General features: G+C 37.5%; 1 protein-coding gene across 1 annotated transcript in view; it reads right to left on the bottom strand.

Annotated features, from left to right (window-relative positions):
- Positions 1–13,839, bottom strand: part of LOC126413328 (unconventional myosin-IXa-like) — a 347,425-nt gene that overhangs the window by 162,015 nt on the left and 171,571 nt on the right. The window contains exon 15 of the mRNA XM_050083235.1: positions 4,627–4,852. Within this exon, the coding sequence (XP_049939192.1) occupies positions 4,627–4,852 (226 nt within the window). The remainder of the gene's footprint in view (positions 1–4,626; positions 4,853–13,839) is intronic.

The raw sequence follows: 13,839 nt of genomic DNA, 5'->3' as shown, positions 1-13,839 counted from the left end.
GCTCTGTATCTAAAAATTAAAGGACAGTATCATTCTTAGCATACACTTTTCATAATATTGTGTTACCTGTTGCCAATGAACACAATTGCACAAATCAGCGCCGCAATCTGTCATAAAGTTAGCTGATAATTAGCCTCTGGGGATTCTCAGAATGTTTGGAAGGTACATGTAAAGTGGAGGTTTGTTGCCATCCTTACCTTCTGGTACGACTATTTTAGCTGCACCCAAGGGACCTGCACATAGTGATTATGCATTGCTGCAAACTTACCGTGTGTGTGTGTGTGTGTGTGTGTGTGTGTGTGTGTGTGTGTGTGTGTGTAGTCTGAGAAGCACATTCTGGTTGACACCACGAATACGTGGTTGGCAATCATGTAAGGTGTGATACAGTTGACAGATCACAAGGTTCCACTGTGCTGGCATCTCTGATTATTCAAAGCTACTGACAATGCTCCTTGGTTGCCTGCCCATTTCTTTTTTCACCACCAGACATCAACTTTTCTAACGAAGCGTGGAGTGCTGTAAGGTATTTCATTTAACTTTACACTTACATATGCCCTTCCCCGTGGATGGAGTACCACTACAAATTTTGTACTGCCCTGTAGAATGATATACGCATTGTCAACATCTGGTGGGGCTAAAGACAGTGACTTGCTCTTCTTTCCATTCTGCACACTTTCAAATGTGCATTCCCTTTCCACCCTATTAGAAGCTGTCTTATATCTGTTTCTTTTTCAGTAATAGATCTCATTTATGTCATTTCAAACAGAAAGCATAAAGCAAGTACTAGGCTGTTCTTGGACAAGCTATTCTTTGGAATGTTCATTTCATAGTCCAACTTCTGTTTTGTTACTCACACAGGCCATAAATAACATTCAGCATAAGATCAGTGAATCTATCAATGTTTGTATTAAATATATTTAAAAGTGCATGATGCAATGTTTGTTACAGTGAGAAAAGTAACATGTTGCAATTATTTAGCAATGTGGTAACAGATGCATTCATAAAGCAACTATGTGACTACCATTTAACAGTATGAAACATATAACAACTTGTGTAATGACTTCATTCGATTTCTCACTGCGGGAAAAATATTTTACGGAAAAAATTTTCAAAATCTGCTTTATTAATTATGACAGTATTTTATTATTATTTGCCAACTGCATTGAAAATATGGCAGGTCACCTTGTATTAAAATACGATTATCTAAATTATGAGGCACACATGTAAAATGTTAAAAATCAGGTACGAAATTTCTTCTTATCACCTTTCTACATAAATAAGGAATAAATATGTTTTGAGACACTCTCATATGAAAAAGATTAGTTTCAAATTGATACAGCTGTCACTAAAATATGTTAATTCTCAATTCATATCAAAGCCAAATGCTGACTTCCCCAGATGAAAATTCAGTCAAGGAACAAGCCTTTGATCAGAGCAGTGGCAGCTTAAACTGCTGTGGCTGTGGATCCCGATACAGATAAGGGTCTTGCAGATGTGGTGCAGATTCAGATTGGCATTTTTCTGATCTGTTGCGACCTCTAGTTGAGTGGACAACAAAAACTGGGGAAAAAGTAATATCACTGCATAACAGGAATGACAAAAAAAATTAAGGCTAAACACAAATAAGAAATTTGAATGTTGGGCTCCATAAGGTTCCACTTCTTTGCAGCGATAGTGGAATATCAAATTATAAAGAATGTAGCAACCAGTCGCAGAAACATAATTTATTTATCTTGTTGCAAATCGATTTCGACCAATTTTGGTCATCATCCGTGCTAAAACAAATACAAGAGACAGGGCATAAGCAACTACTACTTTAACAAACAAAAAAATGACAGATGGCAGATTTCTATTACGAAGTGACACATCATAGCTCAAACACTATAATAAGACTACATGAGGTGGCACCATGTTACAATAAGTACCCTCTATGTAAAATACAAAAGTAATGTACAATACAAGCAATAAGGAAGATATCACATTACAAAAAATTATATAGTGATGGTAATTGATAATACTAATTTAAATAACTACAACAAGTGAAAAGTCTGAAAGTTGTTTGTCAGATAATAATAAATTAAATATATACATCAAAACCACAATTGTCAAAATTGTGAGAAGAGATAAACTCGCTAAAAATATAATTCCATTCACACAAATTTAGGAATGAAACTTATTTTGTCATAATGACTAAACCAAATTGTGGTATCAATTGCAATCTGCCGTTCTACATACGAACTACAAGTGCATCAAGAGGCACAAATCCAAAGTTGACACTGTTCAGGTGAAATTACAGTACGAGATAAACAATCGTATTACTTAAATAATGCGATTAACGAAGTGTTACACATATGAAGAGCCATATAAGTGAATAACGACTTTAGATCTACTATGCGAACTATAGCCTCATGAACAAATGTACCATGCGCTCTTATATTTCTCATGAGTATGGTGGTAATCAATGCAAGGATTGCTATATTACTGCCAACCACCGGCAATAAAATAGGTGCTCAAAAGCCACTCACGATCCAAGAGCAGCACGCTCAAAATATGTAAAACCAATTCTAAACATCGAAAACCATTTACCACAAAAAAAAAAAAACACTAAACTGAGCCATTCTTATTCAAAAAAAGTGGTTGTTACATGGTAAATGTTTTTCGATGTTTAGAGTTGGTTTTACATATTCTGAGCGAGCTGCTCTTGTTGTGTTGTGAGTGACTTTTGAGCTCTATTTTATCGCTGGTGGTTGACAGTAATATGGCAATCCTTGCACTGGTTACCACCATACTCATGAGAAATATAAAGGCGCATGGTACATTTGTTCATGAGGCTATAGTTCGCATAGTAGATCTAAAGTCGTTATCCACATATATGTCTCTTCATATGCGTAACACTTTGTTAATCGCATTATTTAAGTAATACGATTGTTTATCTCGTACTGTAATTTTCACCTGAACTCTGTCAACTTTGGATTTGTGCATTCAGTAACATAGCGTCATCTATTGGAAGTAACATACATGTGCCTCTTGATGCACTTGTGGTTCGTATGTAGAAAAACAGATGGCCACTGATACCACTATTTGGTTTTGTCATTATGACAAGTAAGTTTCATTCCTAAATTTGTGTGAATGGAATTATATTTTTAGTGAGTTTATCTCTTCTTACAATTTTGACGATCGTAGTTTTGATGTATATATTTAATTTGTTATAATCTGACAAACAATTTTCAGACACTTTCACTTCTTGTAATTATTTAAATTGGTATTATCAATTACCATCACTATATAATCTTTTGTAATGTAGTATATTCCTTATTGCTTGTATTTTACATTACTTTTGTATTTTACATAGAGGGCGCTTATTGCAATGTGGCGCCACCTCATGTTGTCTTGTTATAGTGTTTGAGCTATGATGTGTCGCTTCGTAATAGAAATCTGCCAAGGACAGTACTTCCACTTATGGTATGTATCGGTTAGAAAAATGGTATGTTATGACTTTGAATTTTAATTTCAGACATCTGTATATGTCGTAACTGATGTAACTATGTTTTATTGTCATTTTTTCGTTTGTTAAGGTAGTTGTTGCTTATGCCCTGTCTCTTGTATTCGTTTTAGCACCAATGATGACTGATATCGGTCAAAACTGATTTGCAAAAAGATAAATAAATTATGTTTCCATGACTGGTTGCTAAATTCTTTATAATTTTACAAATAAGAGTATTATAATGAGTCTGGAAGGAAAAAATGAAATGAACTGAGGATATTCTACAACTAGAAAAAAATTGAGAGAAGCTAGGCTAGTATAATGACGGCAAATGTGGGTTCAAGTCTTCAGATTTGTAGGGCATGAGATAAGTTAATGAGAGATTGTACATAAAAAAACTAACTTCTTCAGGTACAGAAAAGCAACTGATTGCAAAAAGCATCTGTCTTGTTCCACTTGATGCATTTACTGAAGCTCTGAGGGTTCTGTTCTGCAGCATTTTATGGCAGTTACAAGTCACACCATTACCAATTTTTGAGAAATACATATCTCCCTCATTGATAAGAAGAGATACATGTGACAGGAATTAATAAAGGTAATTTGTGAGACAGTAAGAATAGTATGGTGAGACGTCTATCTACAGTGGAACAATGAGTAAAAGAATGAACAAGAAGTATTAGAGAAGATCCATCACAAGAAAGAGTTACAAATTGCTAAGTAATAATAATCTATAATTCTCAACAGTTATTTTAATGTTCCCATTTATGATTAATTTAATCACTCTTTGTTTATACCAAATTCTTCTTACACTCCTATACAATGTTTACCTATTTTATTCTTTGTGCTCAGTTTGCCAAAGAGCATCTGACACTTCCCTTGCTATCACATTTAAAAAAAAGAATTAGATGACACACACACACACACACACACACACACCCTGAAAAGGTAACTAAGGTAAATAGGTCCTCACTTTATTAAAGTGAGACAAAAGAAATCATGAACTGTAAGTAAAATATTATTTGATACATAGGACAATTAATTTGCACATTACAATCTAAGCAAATGAAATGTCTAAATACTACTGGAATGTCACATTTCCAAACAAATTTCGCAATAAAGACTACAATACATTGCCTGCCTACCTGTATAGTGATGGCAGCTTCACGAGCGCGCAAGAAGCGTCGTCGCTCCAGTACAGACCGTGCCCATCTCTGAATGGTCACTATGCTTCCCACTATCTGTTGATGCAGTCTGTAGTCTAATCGGACCTTTTCAGATTCTCGAAGGAAGATCTTGCTTATGCCAAGTTGGTAATTATCACGATTCAGATTTAAAGTGTAGAGAAAATCACGAACATCAGCCTGTGAACTGCATCCACAGCCTCAATCATTTCAAGGTAATTAAGGAGGGAAAAAAATTTTCAACTAAAAATTAAAATACTGAACTAACAAGTATAACTAAGAGAAAAACAGTACAATTTGTTATCTCTGTATGTCAGAAACAAATAAAACTGTCTTCTGACATGCGCACCTTGCACAATATTGTTGTTAGCTTTTTATTCTTCAAAATTTAACCCAAAGATACTGAGATAATTATTCAAGTTTAAAGTACAAGCAAAGCAGTTCAAATATTTTCTGCATAAATGGACTGACAGACAAAAAGCTACTTGAAATGATTACGTGTAGTGCCACTGCTTAACTATCAAAAAAACTTTTATGTCATATTTCAAAATAAAGTAGAAGAAATTTGGGTTACTTTACTCAAACAACAGTACACAAGAACCATTTTACTATATCATTTCAGGTGTGTCACAACCACCAGGATTGTATTCCATCTTCAATTAAAAAAAAGAGATATGTTACACACTGCACATGATGAACTTGTCTCTGGGATCGCAGTGGCATCACCAGATGTAACTATGCAAACCAAGCAGTTGGGACCACATTTATGCCATTTGTCATGGAATAACTACACAGAGGGCACTTGTCACTAGGAGTTCCCTTTGATTAATCCTGCATATAAGACACCCCAGAGTTGATATCAGCCATTTATAATTCAATCAACGAAGTACATTCTCAGTATATCAGTTTGGTTTAGAGTGTTTATCTTTTAAACTCTATTTCTTACTGGTGGAACTGGACTTTGACTGTAATACTTATTTTAAATAGCTTCTAATGCACTGAGGAGTGTTCTATAATCTCCATTAATCTTGTGTGTTGGCCACCTTTACAAAAGGGTACTGCACGTTCATCATAATGCCAGTAAACCTCCACCTCCAAATTCTTTAAAAATCATAATCCCATCTATATACCATCATACCTCCCAAACTTTGTAGCATACAATGATATAATTTTGTAGCTATATTCAATGCTATATTTGGATACTATCTGCAAAATGTGTTGCGAACAGAGTTAGTAGTAAATAAACACACACACACACACACACACACACACACACACACACACACACACACACACACACCTTAAGGGGCTCCGGAACGCCCTATACTTGCAATGTTAAAATAACGCTTATAAATTACATCTTTCCTCACAAAGTATTTGAGGTAGGAAGTTGAACTATTTACAGATTATTTATTGGAATATGGGCTACAACTCAACACAGGGATTTTACAAAATTTTAGTTCAGTTATTAAAGATGATTTTTTTTCAATTGTAATGAAAATTCACAACATTTTTTTGCAATTTTTTATCTATATATTCAAAAATATACAGTTTTTTGGAAAAAGGCTGTGTTAAATTATGCAGAAGGTACTGTGTAACATTTACCGAAAGTTTGAAACAAATATGTTTGGAAGATCCTTAGAAAACATGTAATTAGTATGAGAAAATAAAAGTTTTGGGAATCGAGCGACAAAGATTGGATTAACTTTTTAGTGCATTCCAGGTCCATAGGATGGATTATCTTCATCCTCTGCAAACTCCTCCTCCAGCTTCCTCCTGTTCCTCCTCCTGTTTACTCTTGCTTGTATTTCTAGACTCTTTACAGCCCTGTCTGCAGCCCGAAGGCGTTCCTTGTCTAAAGCAAGCATCGCTCGTACCATGTTAGAACCTATCTTCATTCCCATATTTCTAAATACCTTGCACCTTACAATGTTGCCATCATCGAAAGTCGCAAAAGCATCATACACACCAAAGTGAAGTGTTTCTATTCCAACAAATACAGTCTTGGGGATTCTCGACCATATAACACTATTTACACTTTCATTGGGGTTTTGAGTTTTTCCGTGAATACACTTTTCCAACAGTTCAGGTGCTGCTAAGTCTCTGAAAATAGGTTTTATCACCTCCATTATTGCATGAGGCAGACTATGCTTATGAGTGTACACTTCACCAGTTAGCAATCCTTTGTTATATTTACACCAACTGTCTTCTTCTTCGGGACACAAGCTATGTTGGGGATTTTCATCGGTTGAAGAAGTATGAAAAAAAAAGAGCCCAAACAGCCTTCTTCATTTCGTCGACACTTTGTGTATTTTGCCTAATAGCCATTCCATAATAGTTCTGTATTTTGTCAATTACACTGTCAGTTAACCTTCCCTTCCCATCCCATCCAACCCTTTACCTTCACTGAGTTTTTGTTTTTTGTACGAAGCTTTCAGTCACTGAAGTCTTGTTCCCATTCGCTTCTGTACGTGTCCAATACACTCAAATTTCTGCACTACAACATCATCACCATAGGGCTTCAGTCCTTGAACATGTTTGAAACTTTTAGAATCACCGTCACCAAGGTAATTAACATATCGCACTTTATCACACGCCTCAGAACGCTGGAATATACTGGCAACACCAGCCACTTCCATTCCTCCACTACTGCCACTATAGTTAGCTTTGCAATTATTTTCATGTGTACCTTTATATTTTTGTGGACATCTACAATACTTTGATATTACTGCTATATCTAAAACATTCCCTATATACATACTGATGGCAGATACTACACCATGAAGAGATGTGTGTCCCCGTTTATGCCAGGTACCATCGAACGCTGCAGTCAAATCTCTGTTACCATTATTTTCCATTACTGCCTCTTCCACAGCGTTCTTCATAGATTATATACAGACATCTTCTACTTTAGACCCTATTAATTTATTATAGGTCGTAAACTTGGTTGGGGGATTTGGAAGATTCATGATGCCACAGAAAATTGCACCTGCAGTAGCACCCTTAACAACTGAACGCAAGGAATAAACAAATCTAATGTTGTGTTCGTAGATTTTGCTACCATTTTCTTCAGTTGCAGTTACTGCAACACTGTTCCAAAAGGTGGTCATGTATGAATACTTATCACATTTCAGTTGTATTTCACTAGCAAGTCCTACGTGCTTTATTATGGAGAGTTCCAGACCAACTTCACTACAATGAATACATCTTACACAGTTTGAAAAAATTCCTTTGAGAACCGACATATCAAATATTTCATTCACATCCGATTCGCCCATAAAACATTCATAGTTTTCACTCATTGAACCAAGCTTCTTCTGTGAAGTATTTTCTTTCCCGCTTTGACTGCTTTGGGCAGGTGTACTTGAGAGGTTAGGTTCACTCACTTGGTTATCGTCTTTATTGTTTACAGTAATAACACATACCTTTGGCTTTCCAACATTTCTCCTTTTCTTAAAAGCCTTCAGAGGATTTCTAATAACTTTACTTTTACTCATTATTATACTTCAACAAAACAGAGACTCAAGAAACAGAATTAATTACGAATATTTTCGAGATAACGACAGAGTAAATAAACATGAAACAATCGACAATCACACCAGCGATATATATTGAACCATCACAGGTTAGCCACAACACATACTTTATCTCACATCACTAAAATGTACCCGATGAACATGGACGTTAATAATAACACCATTTGACAGCAGTGTAACAGTGCCACAGTGGGTCACGCCCATGTAGAACACATTTCAAAAAAAATTTAAAAATAGTTGTAGTATTCGGAATTGAATAAATTATATATCTATTAAATGGTAATAGTCTGCAGATTCAGAAAACACAAAAAAGTAAAAATTGAACTTTTCATGATTTTGAGCCTTTCCGGAGCCCCTTAAAATGTTATGCCTGATGCTGCAGTTTTACTGCATAGACAGTGAAAGTACTGTAAGCAATGAACTTTTTTCGTTCATCATTTTATGTGGATGTCAACGGAAAAAAGTTGTAAAGGTTTGAAATGTGTGTAAATTTTGTTTAAATTCTTTAAGTGTTTTCATTCTCAAACAGTGGATCAATACAGACTGTGTAATTTGCAAGCCAGGACTTACAGTGCCTCAAGAGATATACACAGTTACTAAATGTAATGCTTCACATTGTATTAAATCTTTGACATAAGATTATAGTTCTGAATGAGTATATAAAACTGCAATTTAAATTCTTAAATTAGGCTAATAACTGTACGAAATATCGAAAATCAAATTTTTGTTAGTCCTGGAACCCATTAGATTGGCAACTTGCAAGTAACATCCAGAATTCAGATATAAAAACCTAAAACTGTAGCAAGTTTCTGGAATCCTACAGTCAAATAAACTGACACACTTTTTTTAACTGGGACAAATACTGAGTGTTAAGCAGCACAAAGCAACGTGCACCAGATGGAGACACACTCGTAAAACACTGTGCTCACACACCAACAAATAAAAATAGTAAGTAATGCCAGTAATGGTCAATGTTCCCTATCTCCTGCCAGAAGCATCTAATGATTCTAGTCCGTGTACAGTTGCACTGCAGTTACGTAACTGGAGAGGAAAAATTTAAGTCTGATTGGACAGGGGAAACGGAAAATAACGGATGAGAGAGTCAGCAACATTGCCTGTTTACAGGCAACAGTGAAGATTGAGATACACACACCCCTAGTTTTGTATAACTGAAATGTTATAAAGTTTCTGAGACTCCATTCAGTGCAAAGCCCAACAACCTTGGCATGATGAAAATTGTATTCATGAGTGCCCCAGTGATAAAGAACTGTTTTTCACATCAATTATAGTTTAAGACAATAGTGGAAGCCCCTTGGTGGAATCCAAACAATGGAATGACTAAAAATTACAACTCACCGCACACACTAATGAGCAACTGAATTACAGACATCTACTTAATAACATGTAGCACACAGAATCATCCAGATCAACATCTAAAGATGACGAGCATGTGACAACTCATCATAGCATGGATTCACAACATAGTGAAAGTGTTAGTCATACATTCAGGTCGGTGACTGCTTAAATGACACCAAGCACTGCCAAAGCTCTGACCTAACTGCACACATTTCATGTGACTGTATCATCTCTTCGTAGTGAACCTCAACTCCTACTGACACAATTTGGGATTAACAACACGATGTATTGTCGTACTAAAGTTACAGGGTGTGAGCTGTGTGTTGCATGCAAATAAAAAGATGCCCATGATTGGACAACTGTGGGGACAAATTTCATGCTATGTAAGCAACCACCACATCAGAATACCCCCACTATCTGCCTGAGAAGTTCCCTGTTGGTGCAGTAGATGCATCACCTCAAATTGTTTTTGAGGTACTGTTTCCTGCCATTAGCGCAAGGGTACGCAGACTTGCTAGTATTGTGGGCTGCAAACCTCTTACTGTGATTACATAAGGCCACAAGTTAAAAACTGTCAGACTGTGAGACAAGTTATTATTCCAAAATGAGATTTCCCTGCTGCATTGTCAGCTGGACTGGGCTCAAAAGAACTAAGTTCTAAAAGGGCCCATTCTCTCCACTTCAGGAGGGAATGAATGATGAAAACAAAAAGAAAAAAATTAAAAGAATGATTGGTGAGTGGTGGGCTGCCATCAGGTCAATGGTGGGCTACATGTGGCCCTTGGTCTGTGCATCCACCATTAGGCTGTACCAACAGGTACCACAATGAATTTGTACAGGCATTCATAGCTCTCTATCCACTGTGATGTGTGCTGCAGCTTGGGTGGATCTTCTGTAACACAAAATGAGGTAGTGATGTGGATATTACTGTTACTCACAAGGTGTTCCCAAGCGTTCATTTACAATTGGTTCGACTACCCCCCCAATACGACATACAGTGCAACTCTTGCCATCAGAATTCTGTTGCTCAAGCAGTGGATTGTGACAGTAGATTCTGACAGTCAGAGTGTGGCAGTTTTATGTAAATTGGGACGCTCAGTGTGACTTTTACACGGTGCCATATGAAAAGCCTGCACAAACTCTTAAGATAGAATGTCCAATGCTTAAGCCCAGTTAGAATCTATAATACAGGATATCTTGCCCATTCAGCACTCAACTGCACTGTTGAAACCCAAGACAAGATATGACAACACTCCACTTACATAACACAAACTATTGCACTCACTTTACAGCGGAGTGTGCGCTGATATGAAACTTCCAGGTAGATTAAAACTGTGTGCCGGACCGAGACTCGAACTCTGAACCTTTGCCTTTCGTGCCCCCCCCCATTTCTAGCCACTTTTTAACAACGAGCGTGTTTCACTATGGAACAGAAAGCAGCCTCAGCCATTTTTATACTGTGCCTTAACTGCGCGACAATCAGAACACAACACAACATAGGCTGTTACTGTACACGATTTTTGAAATAAAAACTATGTAGGTACAGTGTGATTAAGAGAAACATTGATGGCTGTTAATACATCTGAATATCTTAAAAGTTCCATTTAACGTAAATTAGTAATAAGATAGGGCCTACTTCCAAGAGCGTAACAACACCAGTGTACGTGTGCTAGAGCTTCTGACCAATCATTGCGTTTGTGTTTGTTTACATCAGGTTTATTCTTATGATGAACAGATTATATAATATCTATGAGTCACTGTTGGAATCGGTCAACTAGTACAAACACCTAGGTGTATCGTTTTGTTGGGATATGAAATGGAATGATCATTTAGGTTCAGTTGTGGGTAAAGCAGGTAGTAGACTTTGGTTTGTTGATAAAACACTGAGGAAGTGCAAGCAGCCTAGAAAAGAGATTCCTTGCAAATCACTTGTGCGATCAGTTTTAGAATACTTGTCAAGTGTCTGTGACCCATACGAGAAGGGCAGCACGAATGGTCAGAGGTTTGTTTAAACCATGGAAGAGTTTCACAAAGATACTGAAGAGACAGACATAAACTATCCTGAGAAAGACTATAAACAAAGTTATAAGAACCAGCTTTAAATGATTACTCTAGGGATACACTACAACCCCCTACGTAACACTCACATAGGGACGGTGAGGATAAGAGTGTTTTAATTACTGCACCTGCACGCACAGAAGCATTCAAACAATCATTTTTTCCGTGCTCCAAACTTGAATGGAGCACAAAGAAACCCAATAACTGGTATAATGGGACATACCCTCTGCCGCGCACCTCACTGCGGTCTACAGAGTTTAGATATAGATGTAGATGTAGAACAACAACAACAAATTTGACAGAAAACTACAGTCACAAACATATATTTGGTTGACTGTTTTAATTCTAAACCTGGGCCTGGGGGAGGGAGGCAGGGGGTGCAGCATCATACTGATAAATGAATGAGTTCATAATGCGAACTTCTTTGTAAATTTAACTCCATTTTGTAATCACTGAAATATCATCACATACCCTCTGAACCCACAAAGTTTCATTCCATTCCCTTCACCCTTCTGGTGCTTCACTTTTTTTGTCAGGCAGTGAATTTAATCAATTTGCAATGACACACACCGCAGAATTGCAGTTACGGTGAAAATCTCACTCACACACACACACACACACACACACACACACACACACACACACACGACCGAGCCAACTCTGTCAGATGAAACCAGAATGCAATTTGTGTTTGTGTATGTGAATGATGTGTATTTCCCTTCATTTTCCTGGTGCACACTGCGGCCAAAACCTTAAGTATAAGTGTCTTTTTAATTGTGCCTGTCTGCAACTTATAGTGTCATTGTTACAGTAAGTAGCTCTATATCATTTCCTGCATTGTTGATATTCCTACCTGGAGTTTCCATTGCAGAATAAAATACAAATAATCTTTGCATAATAGGGTTATTAAGAAACCTTCATCAAGAATTACAGGATCTGAGAGAGAACTCAACAGCCATGATTGAAACAATAAATAACTGAAGACAAATCTTGTACCTTCTAGATGTATGTGTGTTAGACAGGGCACTGGAAAAGTACCAGAGAAAAGGAAAGGTGGTCATAACATGACATATAGTCAGGAGTTTATCACAGGCACAGGACCTCCACGCCAACTGTTCCATTTGTGGTGATGGACACTTCCGTCCCCTACATTCTGGAACTATCTTTGAACCATGTTACATTCATCAATAGGCACAGTTTGTACATCAGTAAGATGAAAAAAAAAATATTTTAGGCCAAATGTAGCCTTTTTCCTTTTTTCTTAGAGCTACACTATGTGATCAAAAGTATCTGGACACCCGACTGAAGATGACTTACAAGTTTATGGCGCAATCCAACAAGTTTACGGTGTCCTCCATCAGTAATGCTGGAATTCAATATGGTGTTGGCCCACCCTTAGCCTTGACGACAGCTTACACTCTCACAGGCATACATTCAATCAGGTGGTAGAAGGGGGAATGGCAGCCCATTCTTCGTGGAGTGCTGCACTGAGGAGAGTTATCGATGTCAGTTGGTGAGGCCTGGCACGAAGTTGGTGTTCCAAAGCATCCCAAAGGTGTTCTATAGGATCCACATCAGGACTCTGTGCAGGCTAGTCCATTACAGGGATGTTGTTATCGTGTAACTACTCCGCCACAGGCCATGCATTAAGAACAGATGTTCGAACGTGTTGAAAGGTGCTACTGCCATCCCCAAATAGCTTTTCAACAGTGGGAAGCAAGATGGTGCTTAAAACATCAATGTAGGCTTTCACTGTGATAGTGCCATGCAAAACAACAAGGGGTGCAAACCCCCTCCATGAAAAACACAACCACACAATAACACCACTGCCTCTGAATTTTACTGTTGGCACTACACACACTGGCAGATGATGTACACCAGACATTCATCATACCCATACCCTGCCATCGGATCACCACATTATGTACTGTGATTCATCACTCCACACAATGTTTTTTCACTGTTCAATCATCCAATGTTTACGCTCCTTACACCAAGCGGGGCATCATTTGGCATGATGTGTGGCTTATACGCAGCTGCTCGATCATGAAATCCAAGTTTTCTCACCTCCCCATAGTACGTGCAGTGGATCCTGATGCAGTTTGGAATTCCTGTGTCTGCCTATTACACATTACGACCCTCTTCAGCTGTCGGCGGTCTCTGTCAGTCAACACGCGAGGTCGGCCTGTACACTTTTGTGCTGTAGTGTCCCTTCACGTTTCCA

This window comes from Schistocerca serialis, chromosome 7 (genome assembly GCF_023864345.2).
Source record: "Schistocerca serialis cubense isolate TAMUIC-IGC-003099 chromosome 7, iqSchSeri2.2, whole genome shotgun sequence".
Lineage (NCBI taxonomy): Eukaryota > Metazoa > Arthropoda > Insecta > Orthoptera > Acrididae > Schistocerca > Schistocerca serialis.
This window is presented reverse-complemented; position numbering and strand designations above follow the sequence as displayed.